Consider the following 15341-nt stretch of genomic DNA (forward strand, 5'->3'; position numbering starts at 1 on the left):
TACCATCATTTGAAGAATTAAAATACTACTGGCTCTTGTTGAACGATGCAAACCGAAGGTAAGACCATTTCCCCTGGTGTCAAACTTCCATTAAGCGGAATCTAGAAGAAAGTCCGTAAGAGGAGGCTGTTTAAATACTTAGCAGTAAGAAATTCTGTTGGGGTAGTAATTCTTTAAAAACCCTAAATTTAAGAATTTCATTTATGTGCTAATGACAACTTACATAATCGCTGAATAGGAAAAAACTTTTTAAAGCATAAAAGCAAAAGTGGGAAAGATTCATAAAAGAAAAGATTGAAAAATTTTATAAGGTAAAAAACTTTAAATGTCTATGTAAAAGAAATGAGAACAAATTAAAAGGCGAAAGCTCTAAAAAACAAAACAAAAGGGAAATGCCAAACTTGGTGGGGCGGGAGTTGGGGGCAGAAATCTCCTCGTAATATATTTGCCAGAAGAATTGATATTTTACTATAAAAAGAGCTCCTATAAATCACTAAGAAAAAGATGGACCTAATATTTTTAGAAATGAGCAAAGGGTGCAAGCAAGCAACTCACAACAGAACAAAAGCAGTAACAACATTCAGCTCAGTGCTGGTGTAGTGAGATAACTGGAATTTGCCAGATTCGTATGAGAGACTGAAGTGTGATATCCTTTGACAGAGACGCAGACAAAGGTGTATGAAAGAGCCCCTGTAAAGTCTGTAACCGTGAAAACTGAAAGCTCCACTGAACAAAACAATGTGTAAAAATGCTTTCCAAGGTGTAAGTCACTTACATTTGTAATTAGGGAAGCCTGGACAGAAACAAAAATCATACAATAACATTAAACTGTGGCCTTTAAAACAGTTAAATTCCCCTGTAAAACTCAGGGGCTCCCAAAATGGAGACAGAACTTTATTTCCAGCACAAATCAGTGACTAAAGGACGTAAGAATAAGAGAAGTCTGCGCTCATCATTCTTTTTGAGCACATAAGCACAGCCGGAAGGACTCTATGCCAGTATTTTGATGGTGTACTGAGGAAAATAAACTATTAAGTGGTGAAACTGGCAAACCCCAAAATAACAGTCGGAGGAATGTTCTGGTAACAGGAAGTGAAAGCTGGTGCATGGAATCAAGGTTGTGCCCTTTGCACGGGACCCCGTGGTGAGAAGCTGGAGGGGAAATGCACACCTCCCCACGGGAGCCCACCAAGTGTCTACATGTGTTTCGATCTCAGACACACAGACACTTTCTGAAGAATGAACTTTAGGTTACGAGTATGGTGCACATAATCTGCAAATATATTAAAAATGCACCCAGAGTTCAAGCAGCTTCGTTAAGCAATTGTACACCTTCCTCGGTTCAGATCCTGAGACCCGTGGTGCAAGTCACTCTCAACCGGAAGGCTGACCACTGCACAGCTGACGAGTGAGGTCCGGGGAGAGGGACAGCCCCCAGTCACTGCCGGAGCCACCTTGGGGGGTTCTCAACACTGCCACAGGCCACAGTATCAATGCTTTCCATTTAAGAGCCCGCAAAACACCTAAGCAAGTTATGATAGTTGTTTGTAAATTGCAAAAGTGTAAGAGAGTGCATCTCCCTTTATTTTGCTTTACTTTATGTGTAAATCAGGTCCTGGCATGAATAAAACACAGATATTTACAAGTAAGCACTTCCAAATAAAAGTGAACTTCCTTGTATGACCTCTGTAATGGAAAAAGGCCAAGACCAGGCAAAGAGTTTAATACACCCGCATATTTTAAAAGTAAAGCTTATAAAGGTCTTTTAGAAGCAGAAGAGGTTCACTGGACTGACTTCCAATCTCTCTTCTGACCTGTGAGACAGACGTCAAACAAGAGAAAGGAAACGCAAAGATTCATATATGCATTCGGTTAGGTTTACCTATAAAGGTGAAACATTATAGTCAACATTTTCTTCAGTACTACCGTGTTTAAATTAATTATATATTTTTTAAGCTTAGAAGAATTTCAATTTGAATACACGTGGCCAGTACGAGAGAGGAAAAGAAGAACCAAAGGCCCAAAAGGCCAGGTGGCTCCTCTTCTAAACTTCACTGATGTCTTCACTGATTAAAATGGGAAGATAAAAGTGCTTGAGAGAATTTCTCTCCCCAACACCTAGTCATATGGATCAAAAATTGTAAAACAAATGAAACAAAAAACCTCATTTACAAAAACCAAACCCACACACAGACAAAGGAAGGGGAGAAGTCCTCGTCACGACCTTAAAACTGGCAGCAGGCAGCCCAGGACAGAAGCATGGAGTTCCAGAGCAGGGCCTGAGCCCACCTCGACGCCCCTCTTCCGCAAGACACGGGGGAGGGGACACAACCTCGGGAATTCTCACCAACCCCCCCACCACAAACCCGCAGAGGAGCCACTGCCGCCTCTTCACTCCTCTGACAGGGAATCAACTGAAAACAAAGTCCCAGAGCGAACTGTACTGGGAACCAGCTGAAGCCAAGAGAATTTCTCTATGGGAACAGGACACCCACGCCTCCCACTAACTAGGTTAAATGAACCCAAACGAGATAGTTTAGCAGAATCTGAGAAGTGAGAACACAGCCCCGAGAATCTGGCAAAGAGCACGTCACCACCAGAGCCACCGGCTACAGGAAAGAACGGATACATTAGGGAAAAGGGCTTTCAAACTGTGGCACGGAAGGGAGAGAAAACCTGGACTGGGACAAATGGTAGGCAGAGTGAGGAAGGCCCACCCCGTCCACGAGGACAGGGAACCAGAGTCATCAGAGACAGATGAACCGGTTTGCAAGGCAGAAATAGAGACAGATGTAGAGAACAAATGTACAGACACCAAGCGGGGGGCGTGGGGGGGGATGAATTGGGAGATTGGGATTGACATATATACACTAATATGTATAAAATAGATTTAAAAAGAGACAGCACGTCAACTCGGTGAGCATGTTATAGCAATCAATCAACCACTCAATCAACCAATCAATCAGAAAGGGATATAGCACACAAAAGGCAGAGTCAAACCTAAAAGAAAACACAAAGAACAGAACAGTTTTCCATAAGAGTTCTGAGGTCTCAGTTAACCTAATAACAAGGCTAGTCAATAAAATAAGAAAGAAAAGATGATAAACAGGATTTAAGAGAGAGAGAATCAAAACACCTAAAACATCAAGAAACCGAAAAGACAGAGCTGAAAATTAGATTACTATCATAACAATCCGATCATCACACAGAATGAAAACAAAAATGAAAGGACCAGAAAGAAGCCAAGATATGGAAAACCATCAAAAAAGATCCATGAGGACAACTGGTGTTCCTAACGATATAAAGTTAATAAAAGAAAAAGATTACATATTATGTTATATGTGAAATGCTAAGTGGACACAGAACTGGACCTGCAGATCCAACGAGCACAACAGCAACCCAGGCAACATCCAAGGGCTACACCGTGGGCTTGAGGGAGGAAGCAGCTATCAACCACCCAGGAGAGCAGCAGGGCACCACTGCTGGGAAGGCCGGGCTGCCCTCTGGCCTCTCGAGACAGCCGCGAAGCACCACGTGCGACCCAGCATGAGCACTCAGACGGGACCTCCTTGAGTGTAGGCGCCCCGGCAGCGCTTCCAACACAACACGAAGCAGCCTCCACAGCACCTCCTAAACTGGGGGGTGCAAACAGGCGAGGGAGCAAGATTAAGAGAGAGTTCAGGGACTTCCCTGGTGGCGCAGCGGCTAAGAATCTGCCTGCCAGTGCAGGGGACACGGGTTCGAGCCCTGGTCCAGGAAGATCCCACTTGCCGCGGAGAAACTGAGCCCATGTGCCACAACTACTGAGCCTGTGCTCTAGAGCCCGCGAGCCACAACTACTGAGCCTGCGCCCTAGAGCCCATGAGCCACAACTACTGAGCCCGCGTGCCTAGAGCCCATGCTCCACAACAAGAGAAGCCACCGCAGTGAGAAGCCCGCGCACCGCAACAAAGAGTAGCCCCCGCTCGCCGCAACTAGAGAAAGCCAGCGGGCAACAACAAAGACCCAATGCAGCCAAAAATAAATAAATAAAATTAATTAATTAAAAAAAAGAGATCATTGAGAATTAAGAACAGAAATGCAGAGGTTGCAGTCAAAGGACTAATCCTGAGCGCTGAATGTGATTAAATGTAAAACTAACATAAAGCAAAGTAAGAAGAAGAAACTAGCATGAAGCAAATGCGCAGATTCTGCCGTCACAGGAAAGATACAAACTAAACGGCCGGGAAGTGGAGGTGGGGAGAAGGAAAGAGCGGTGGTGCCAGTGCCCACCTTCCACGGCTGGGTGTCAGCACTGCCTAAACCGAGCGGTGCAACCAACAGGGCACACTTAAAAATGGTTAAAATGCAAGATTTTATGTTGTATATATTTTACAATAAAAAAGGTAAAAATAGACAGACTTGATGTTTTTCACCTTCTTTTTTTTTTTTTTTTTTGCGGTACGCAGGCCTCTCACTGTTGTGGCCTCTCCCATTGCGGAGCACAGGCTCCGGACGCGCAGGCTCAGCGGCCATGGCTCACAGGCCCAGCCGCTCCGCAGCACGTGGGATCTTCCCGGACTGGGGCACGAACCCGAGTCCCCTGCATCGGCAGGCGGACTCTCAACCACTGCACCACCAGGGAAGCCCTCACCTTATTTCTTAACAGAAGAAGCTTGTGAACATTTTTGACTCAACTCTGCTTCATTTTTCCTGTTAGATTAAGCACGTCTCACTAAATAACGTGTGTAATGAGCCCCCTGTGTTACAGCATCTCCACCTGCCACCCACCCACCCGGCCCCCTCCTCCAAGGACACATGCACAGGACGGTGTCTGCAATTACATCCACCGAACACTGATGATGGGTATTTCCAAATGACAAGGTTTCTGGGGATTTTTTTGGAAAAAACACTTAATGCTCTCTACAGTTCTGCCTTGCTTGAATGGTTTTTTTTTTTTTTTTGAGTACTGAAAGTTCATTTATATTTAATTTTCAAATTGTGGTGAAACATGCGTAACATAAAATTTACCATTTTGACCATTTATAAAAGTGTAGTCTTTGTTAGTGTGAAGCGCGTTCACGCCGTTGGGCAAACATCCCCCCGACCCCCCCCCCCCGAGCTCTTCATCTTCCCCAGCTGACTCTGTCCCCGTGAAACACCAGCCACCCCTCCAGCCTCTGCCCCCACCACCTACTTCCTGTCTCTATACGTCTGATGACTCCAGGGCTCTCACATGAGTGGAATCATGCAGGATTTATCCTTCTGTATCTGCCTTATTGCACTGAGCACAATGTCCTCAAGGCTCATCCAAGGTGTGGCAGGTGCCAGCACCTCCTTCCTCTTTAAGGCTGAGTAATATTCCACTGTGTGCAGACCACACTTTCTCTTGCTGCCTTCAAGATTCTCTGTCGTTGACTTTTTTTTTTTTTTTTTGCGGTAAGCGGGCCTCTCGCTGTTGTGGCCTCTCCCGTTGCGGAGCACAGGCTCCGGACGCACAGGCTCAGCGGCCATGGCTCACGGGCCCAGCTGCTCCGCGGCATGTGGGATCTTCCCGGACCGGGGCACGAACCCATGTCCCCTGCATTGGCAGGCAGACTCTCAACCACTGCGCCACCAGGGAAGCCCTGTCGTTGACTTTTGACAGTTTAACATCATGTGTCTCCGTGTGGGTCTGTCTCTCTGGGTTTATCCTGAACTTCACTGAGCTTTGGAATTTGCTTAGCTTCTTAGATTTGTAAAACCATGTCTTTCCTCAAATTGGTAAGCCTTCAGCCCTAGTTTTTCATATCACCTTCGTGAATTCTCTTAGCTGGATCTTCTGGATGACTCGCTGCAGCTTCTACACCAGCACTTGCTGCTTCCTCTCGCTCTTTCATGTTACGGAGGCAGCTTCTTTCCTGAAACCTCATGAACCGACCTCGCCGGCTTCAGACTTTTCTCCTGCAGCTTCCTCACGTCTCTCAGCCTTCAAGAACTGAAGAGGCAGGGGCCTTGCTCTGGATTAGACTTTGGCTTAAGGGAACGTTGTGGCTGGTTTCATCTTCTGTCCAGACACCGAGACTCTCTGCAATCAGCAAGAAGGCTATTTTCCATTCTTATCATTCCTGTGTTCACTGAAGCAGCACTTTTAATTTCCTTCAAGAGCTTTTCCTTTGCACTCACAGCTCGGCTAAGTGTTTGTTGCAAGAAGCCTGCCTTTAGGCCTATCTTGGCTTCCGACATGCCTTCCTCACTAAGCTTCATCATTTCTAGCTTTTGATTTAAAGTGAGAGACGTGTGAGTCTTCCTTTCACTTGAACACTTTGAGCCACTGTAGGGTATTAACTGGCCTAACTTCAATACTGTTGTGTGTCAGGGAACAGCGGCCGGCAGAACAGTCAGAACACACACATTATTAAGTTCACCATCTTCTAAGGGTGCAGTTCATGACCCCCCCAAACCATTACAAGAGTAACATCAAAGACCACTGATCACAGATCACCACAACAAATATAATAATAATGAAAAAGTGTGAAACACTGTGAGAATTACCAACATGTGACACAGAGACAGGAAGTGAGCAAATGCTGGGGGAAAAATGGTGCCAACCGGCTTGCTCAAGGCAGCGTCGCCACAAACCTTCAGTATGTTTAAAAAAAAAAAGTACTTGGAAAAAGCACAATAGAGCAGGGTGTGCTTGCAAATGTACATATTTTTGGATACTAAGACTTTTTGGTTTTTTGCCAGTTTCCAAACTTCTATTACTTTTATAATAAAAGTAAATTATACTTGAAAAAAACAAGGTGTGCAAAATGTACTCAAACACATTGTTGCCATTCAGGTGTGTCACCTCGGACAAGATGGTTTCTGGGGCACACGAGAGAATGAACTAACAATACAAACACAAACTTAAATGTTCTATTCAAACTACGTCTGACAAGAAAAGGAAAGTATTCTTTAAAATAAAGTAAGACTCATGTCCTTACACAGCTAAACCCAGATAAGTAACAGCTTTTACCACTGACAGGAAGAAAAAAAAGAAACCACCGAGTAGTTTTCTAAAAGCACATTGCTCAGTTATTGTACGATTTACATTCACGCCCAAAACAGATAACCAGAAGCCCTCAATCTAAAAGTAACAGTGTGCTCACAATACGTATGTTCAGGTAAATCAACGCACAGCCCTCAATTTACACTCAAGGAAACACGTCACAGCAGCTTTCCAAGAACTCTGCCTGCACAGCTAAGGGCAGCCCTCACGCCTGGGGAGCAGCGGGGCCGGGCAGAGAAGGGACCCTGCGGCCGCAGGGGCCCAGGACGGACGGAGCTGCTACCGCTTCTCCACCTCCGCACCGAGGACCAGTCTTCTTGAACTTGCCACCCAGTGCCGGGAACCCAGTACACTTTCCCCAAATACTGTCACGACAGTCAGTAAACAAGGCGGCCACCAGACTAGGTGGCTCCAGTCCCCCCAGGTCACAGCCCACCAGACAGAGCAGAACCCAACCAGAATCTGAGAAACCGAACTCAAGAACAACGATCCTAACAGCCAAATAAGGCAAACATTATATTAGACACAAATACACAGGTGCTTCGCTTTGCTTCTGTGTCTTGCCTACAAACCCCCTGCCCGGGGCCGGCCACCGGGCACCCGGCCTTGCGCACTCACTCCCAGGCTCAGGTCCCGTCTGTGGGCTCCGCCTCCTGAAAGGCATAATCAGAAATGCAACACAGGGAAAAGGAGCAGCTCCACGTGAAAAGGAATGACCGAAGCTAAATGCTGCTTCTTACAAGTCGAGAGCTCACCTGGGGCCCAAACAACAAGGCAGCCAAAGCGAACCAGAGCACCCGGGCTCGGCACCCCCGTCCGTATCCGGGCTAGGTGAGGGGCCACCGCCCGCAAGTCAGAAGAGCGCGCTACCCCAGCACGACCGCCGGAGGGAACTGGGTCCCCACCCCCCCTGCAGGTGGGGTCGTGTCTGAGGGCCCCGCTCCCTCCCAGCCTCAGGGACAACACGGGACACAGAGCGCAGAGAGAGGCTCGAGGACGGGAGTGACGCCGCAGAACGAATCCACACAACCGGGGCCCCCTGGAAACTGCGCCGATTTCGTGGAAATGTGGACGAAGGGTCAGGGGTGGGACTAAAGACGCTACCACACAGCATGTAGGGTATAAGAGGCACCAGGGCCTGACCCGCAGAGTCACACCGTCAGAAGAGATGTAACACTCACTGGATTCCACTGTCATCTGCAGCAGGCTGTCGACGACGCAGGACAGGAGCCCTTTGCTGGAAATCTTCAGGTGGCTCAGCACCACCGGGACAGCCTGGTACTCCAGGAACAGGCTCTTCCCTTCATCCGCCTTCAAGTCCAGACACAGAGAGTCAAACGCCTGCGCCAGGTAGTCGGCTGAAAGACAGGGCGTCAAACAGCGGCTGCGTCAGTGGTCCAGCTGGTAACAGACGCGGACGGCAGGAAGGGAACACCGCCACTTCCATGGATCCAAGAGGAAAGGAAAAACTGAACGACCAGAGGCGACAGGCTGAAGGCCAACGGGGACGGACATTACATTATGACAGGGCAAAAGTCGTTCAGATTTCCCTACTGTAACGCTTAAGTCACAATAAACACCGTTCCTTCTCTACATCAAGAAAGAAAACAATGGATGCTTAACAGTAAACACCACGAGTAATGTTGGTCCCCATATCTGCCTGTAACTACCACATGCTTCCACAGATCTCAACAGCATTAGTACCGTGATCTTGACAACGCTCCTGAGATTACTGTTGCCACACGGTCACCTGTTTCAAAATGCAAGTTCATACAAACGTGCTCAGTGGGTTTTAAACCAGGGTTTCTGCCCTCTGACCCAGACATAACAGGAGCCCCTCAAAGAGCCCCAGGAGACTGACCCGCCCGGAGTCTCCTGCAATGCCTCCACCGTGACGAATGGCTGGAGATCCGACCACAGCCGACGCAGGGACGGCACCTGCGGTCAGGAGCCCTGGAACGTTCTCCAAGATGTTCCACGGGTGACTGGGAAGCACTGATGTGACCGGGATCAACGCAGATGAGTTAAGATACTTCAATGGCTACAACAGTTTACACCGTGCTTTCAAATGTGCAAGAACATTCCAGTTTTCTAAAACTCTTTCAACACACTATTCGAAGCAACAGAAACTGTTCATGCTGTTCACGCACTAGTGAGTTAATTTTTCTGCTGAAAGTTCTGTTTAAAGAAGGCTCAGAAGTGTTGTGAAACACACTGAAAATATGACAGGATCACCACTAAATTCCTGTCCTCTGGCCTCAGGTTTTGTATCTTCTTTGCTGTCCATGCTACGCAAACTAAAGAAATAATTAGAGCCCTAATTACTAAGAATGAGAAGCTGCTGGGACTTCCCTGATGGCGCAGTGGTTAGGAATCCGCCTGCCAATGCAGGGGACACGGGTTCGAGCCCTGGTCCGGGAAGATCCCACATGCCGCGGAGCAGCTAAGCCTGTGCGCCACAACTACTGAGCCTGCGCCCTAGAGCCCGCGAGCCACAACTACTGAGCCCGCATGCCACAACTACTGAAGCCCACGCGCCTAGAGCCTGTGCTCCACAAGAGAAGCCACCGCACTGCAACGAAAGCGGCCCCCGCTCACCGCAGCTAAAGAAAGCCTGTGCGCAGCAACGAAGACCCAACACAGCCAAAAATAAATAAATAAATTTATTAAGAAAGAAGAATGAGGGGCTTCCCTGGTGGCGCAGTGGTTGAGAGTCCGCCTGCCGATGCAGGGGACACGGGTTCGTGCCCCGGTCTGGGAAGATCCCACATGCCGCGGAGCGGCTGGGCCCGTGAGCTATGGCTGTCCGGAGCCTGTGCCCCGCAACGGAAGAGGCCACAACAGTGAGAGGCCCGCGTACCGAAAAAGAAAAAAAAAAAAAGAAAGAAGAATGAGAAGCTGGGAATAACCTGTGTGAAATTAAAACACATGTGAAAGAATTTTTAGAACTTAAGATCTGTGCCTCTGTGTCTATTTATAACACACTTCATCTTTACTTCTGGTAGCATCTGGCCCAAGGCACACTACTGCACTTAACTTCTGAGCTTCCAGAGCACTGCAAAGCGACCGTGTATCTAGGTCGGCAAAGCTGCAGCTGCTCTCCGGAGCTGCCTTGCTGAGGCGGGAGAGCGCTGACGGCTGCAGCTGCTCTCCGGAGCTGCCTTGCTGAGGCAGGAGAGCGCTGACGGCCGCTCCCAGGTACAAGCACCACTATAGGTGCTGCCCTGCTGCATCTGACACCAAGTCCTCTCCCTTCTCACTCGGCATTGCCTCAGATTAAACAGGCCGAAGGCTGCACGATACAGCAGGTTTGCAAACTTAAAAAGTAGTCCTTTATTAATCTGGAGCGGATACAAAGATGGTGTTTGGTTATTTTATTTTTATTTTTTTCGGTACGCAGGCCTCTCACTGCTGTGGCCTCTCCCGTTGCGAAGCACAGGCTCCGGATGCGCAGGCTCAGCGGCCATGGCTCACGGGCCCAGCCGCTCCGCGGCATGTGGGATCCTCCCGGACCGGGGCACAAACCCGTGTCCCCTGCATCGGCAGGTGGACTCCCAATCACTGCGCCACCAGGGAAGCCCTGGTTATTTTTTTAAAGTGGTCTAATCTTTCGAAGGGAAATTAAAAGTTACCTCCTTACTTTAATTTCCCTAATAATGAAGATTTCCTAAAAACCAATTTAACCTCTAAAAGAGTATTCTAAAAAAGTTTAGTTACCAACTGTGCCAAACCTGGTTTCTTTCTATACACATGCTGTACTACTGAGTGTTTAAGAAACGTCCCGACGTTCAACAAGACCACCTTTTAGTCCTGATCAGAGGCCATCGGTGGGCGACGGCCGGCTCGAGGATCGGATCGGATCGAGTCTCGGCAGTGACTCCGCCTCTGCGGCCGGGCCCACCCGGGACTGTGACCGCAGAAGGCGGCCGAGACCTCCAGCCCAGCAGCCCCTGGTGCGGTGTAGACAGGTGCAGGCGAGGGGCCGCATGGGGGAGGAGCCCAGCCCAGCCCAGCCTCCCAGCGGAGCTGAGCCCAAAGAACCAAGTGTTTACGTGGTCCATTTGAGCAGCGACAGAAACCCAACGGCATCCAACAGATTGATTCTGTCTCAGGGGAAACCAACCCTGAGCGGTTTAATAACAGCAAACAGCAATGACGGCCACAAGGAGAGTGGCTAGCGTACTGCTTAGGGGCCTGCTGGACGCCAGAACGCTGCGGTGCCAACACAGAAACGGGAGGGGCCCACGCTGCACACCACTGACGGGGCTGAGCCTGTGGCTGCAGAGCTGAGCTCTCACCTGCCGGCCACGCTGCCGCCTCCCCAGGCCAAGCCTTCCTGCCCCGGAGCACGGCAGTCACACCCCGCACCCCTCTAAGGCTGAGGGGTGACAGCATAATCACAAACACACAAACCTGTGTAGGTCGCGGGCCGAGAGCGGGTAGGGCAGGCCTACAGAACAAGCCCTGACGCACACATTAAGTCAAACAGGAGAAGGCTGTCCCTAAGACAGGTAATCCCATCACGTAAGATTCTCATCACTTCTTCTAATCCTCGTATCTTTACACGGATCAAGTGTAAAGATCAAGTGTGCACGCACAGAGAGTTGTATTAAAATGTTTCACGCTGATTCCCACACCTATGCAGTATCATTGTTGATGACGCATGACATTTCTCTGTCCTCGAGAAAGATCTGGCTCCCTTACAGTTTGTTCTTCTGTAAAAATGACAACCCCACGTCCCTCCTCAGGTTCCTGTGGGGAGGAACCCTGAAACCACCGAGTGTGGCTAGAAGAAGACCGGCAACAGCACGAGAACCCACCCACTTTCTCCACCAGCGCAGACAGCACACCAGCAACCTGGGACTTCGTTCCCTTTTGAACTGTTTCCTTACAATAAGTCTTATTAAACGTTAGCATACATCTTGGTGGCTCCTGAAACCAGAATGCACTTCAAAAGTGATCCTAAACTACAGCGCGATCAAAGCTGTACATGTCCCCTCCGGTGGCACATTCCCCGATCACTTCGCTTTGTGTGATGGGTCTGAGGTCGCAGCTCACAGTGAATGTCAGAGAGCCGCACAGCAGTGACGGAGGGCGCAGGCTTAGCCTCCACGTATCACCTGCAGGACGGAGGTGAGAGAATGCTGCCCCCTCGCCACCCTGCTGGAAGGGTCGGAGCAGCCAGTATGCGGCGCTTAGCCCAGGACAGCAGGCACTGTGTAGGTGTCTGCTATTACTACCTCTGATGGTCTCGGGGAGTCACACTGGAGGGCCAAGAGGTGGGCTTTAGAAAGAGCTGAGCTGAACCACGCTGTCAAACACTGCTGTGTGGCCCCGGCACACAGGTCTAGGCTCTGGGACCTAAGAACCACTCAAATGGGGATAACCATGTTCAGACAACATACAAAGGGCTTGACATGACAGTGTCAAATCCACACCAAGGATCACTACCTGCGTCGATTCTCAGGAACAATCTACCCACACTGTCCAGTCAGTGGAACAGGAAATCACCTTACAGACCCACATATTTTTGGGTTATTAAGCATTTAATATTATGTGTATCATCCAACACATCTATTCTCCATTGTTTCTACTAAATTTACCGATATTGTAACAGACACTTCTATTTTATAAGTAGGAGATGTCCTCTCACCAAGTCTACTGTTTAATTTAAGAGCTTTTCTTACGCTTACTTTTTTACTTTTCCCGGAACTTGCTGCAGTGTGTGGCAAGACAGCGTGTGCCTCAATCCCCTTTCCCCACACTTGCACCACCGCCCCTAACGGCGCTTCCTAGGTGCCCTCCTGCTCTCCTGGCTCTTCCTCGGCTTTCTGGCTGAGCCCCAACGGCCCCCTTCCAGCCCTCAGGACCTCTCTGGGGCACCTGACAAGTGAAGGCTGACAGGGGACCAGGGGACCAGCTCCACAGGGACTGGCTTATGATTCCATGTTCTTAAAAAACTGGCTTGGACCAGGAAGCAATCAAATTCATTAATTCAGTAAGTGCACACGAAGTGCCGGTTGTGTGTCAATTCGGGACTATTTTCCTATTATAAGGTTTTATATCAATATTACTCATTTTTATTATTACACATCACAGTTGTTTTACAATCTGCGAAGGCAAAGCCTCCGCCCCAGGGCTGCTATTTCACTTGTTTCCTTTAAATTAGCACACTCACTGCAAATATTCTTTCAAATAAACTTTTCTACTACTCTCTCAGCTTACACAAACCATATTGGAATTTTAATTGGTACCATTAGATGCAGCCACCTGGGGTGTCTTATAGATTCTAATAATACTCTTGGTCTTCCCGGGTAAGAAGAACGAAAGTCCTTTATTGCTGCCCTTTAACTTCAGCGATAATCTTTATCAACCTGTTCATTCACCCATTATTTACCAAATCTTTACTTATGTCCTGTTATATTTCACAACAGATGAGGTTTTACAGATCCCATGTTAGATTAATATCCACATTTTTTACATTATTTTGTTTTGCTTACATGAACAAGATCTCTTTTTTTCACACATTACAGCTGCTTGTTACTGATGGTCACGGTAGTTACGCTCTAGTCACGACAGTAGTCAAAATCAATGGACTTTTGTGAATTTCCTCTGGAGCCCGTTTTCTGAAACCCAGATTAGGCCTTAGACCACTCGGGCTGCTGTAACACAATGCCAGAGACTGGATGGCTGGGAAAGGACAGAAGGTCCTGCTCGCAGCTCTGGGAGTCTGGGGTCGAGGTGCTGCCGGTTTGGCGTCTGGCGAGGGCCCTCCTCCCCCTTCACGGTCTTCTTGCTGTGTCCTCGTGTGGTGGAGGCCCGAGGGAGCTCTGTGGGGTCTTGTTCATCTGGGCACCACCCTCACGACCTGAGCGCCTCCCAAAGGCCCATCTCCTGACACCACCTCCCTGGGGATTAGGGTCTCCTCAGGTGAACTTTGAGGGGGACACACATTCAGACCACAGCACACTGATCTCTCAGCCAGTTTCTCTGACTGTCAGACTTACACAGAGTACCCATGAGTTACCAGTTTTCTCTATTCCTTTCCAACGTTCATTCCCACTTGTCTAAGGTCACCACAGGTGGCCAGCATGGCCAGTACTGTGCTGCACAGAAGGGGGGCAGGAGGCACCGAATCCCTTCCTGCTTACTTCTCCTTTCCATTCGTTCCATCGGTAATGAATACCACTTTGTACCAAATGACACTATCATGTATGCTGACATGTGGTGGACTCTGGCTTGGCTAATACCCCTTCTCACAAACAACCTTCCAGGCAGTTACCACCCTATCTGTTAAGAAAATAAGAGTCACAGTTTGGTTTTTCCCTTAAATTCCTTATAATCAGGAGAATATACTTCAGAGAAAGTAGTCAAAATAATTGACCACCACTGCGCACTTAAAAAAACCACCAACCAGACTGAGTTATATAATTTAACAGGGAAGGAAGAAAGATGGTCTATTTATTGTTTGACTACATTGGTATCACTCACCTTAACACAAATTCTCATATTTAATAATCCAAAAAAGATAACTACTTATAGCTGTATATCAAAACTGTACTAAAAACGGCCAACTTTGATGGAAACTTTTTTTTTTTGGCTATGCGGCATGCAGGACCTTAGTTCCCCGACCAGGGACCGAACCTGCGCCCCCTGCAGTGGAAGCGCGGGGACTTAACCACTGGACCACCAGGGAAGTCCCTGAAGGAAGCATTTTTAATGCATTCATTTCCTCGTTCCCTCGTATACATCAAGCACCAGGCTGGGTGCGGGGTGTACAGTGGGCAACAAGGCGGTAAACTTACACACGAGTGTGGGGGCTGAGAAACCTTTTCTCTGAAGGGCCACATAACAACTTTATAGGCTCTGGAGGGCAGGCTGTCTCTGATGCCAGCTACTCAGCTCTGTTGTTATATGGCAAAAACAGAGACAACAGGAAACAAATGAACATAACTGTGTTCAAATAAAACTTTATTGACAAAACAGGTGGTGGGCCACATTTGGCCCATGGGCTCTAGTCCGCCAGGCCCTGCTCTAGTGGGAATCAGTAAACTATTAATAGCAATCTCAATACCACGCGGGAAACGCAAGGGCAGTGGCAGCAAAGGTTGCTATGGGCACGTGATCTAAAAGCAGCAACAAGGGCCTCTGGGAGGGGCAACAAAGCCAACCCACCACTCATTTTTCTCAAATTCAGCAATTAAAGTAGTTTCCAACAGTGGGTCACAAGTATAAAACAACTTACAAGCTCATTCTGAAAATGTAAAATATATTCAACTATAGTGTAAGAACTGCTCCACTACAGAGGATTCTCTTCTGGTTACTGACA

At 48.3% G+C, this 15341-nt stretch overlaps 1 protein-coding gene across 14 annotated transcripts in view; it reads right to left on the reverse strand.

Annotated features, from left to right (window-relative positions):
• CCDC138 (coiled-coil domain containing 138) overlaps window positions 1-15341 on the reverse strand; it is a 47631-nt gene that overhangs the window by 2360 nt on the left and 29930 nt on the right. For 10 of the 14 annotated variants that reach the window (XR_007470950.1, XM_049696169.1, XM_049696163.1 and 7 more), the window contains one exon: window positions 8194-8370. The exons of 2 other annotated variants lie outside the window; for them this stretch is intronic. Coding sequence is in view for 10 of the 12 variants with exons in the window: in XM_049696169.1 (XP_049552126.1) it covers window positions 8194-8370 (177 nt within the window). In the remaining 2 variants the exon portion in view is untranslated. Of the gene's footprint in view, window positions 1-3; window positions 102-8193; window positions 8371-8873; window positions 9008-15341 lie in introns of those variants that run through there. 2 more of the 14 variants (XR_007470951.1, XM_049696171.1) reach the window with 2 other exon arrangements.

Source organism: Orcinus orca, chromosome 13 (assembly GCF_937001465.1).
Source record: "Orcinus orca chromosome 13, mOrcOrc1.1, whole genome shotgun sequence".
NCBI classification, from domain to species: Eukaryota; Metazoa; Chordata; class Mammalia; order Artiodactyla; family Delphinidae; genus Orcinus; species Orcinus orca.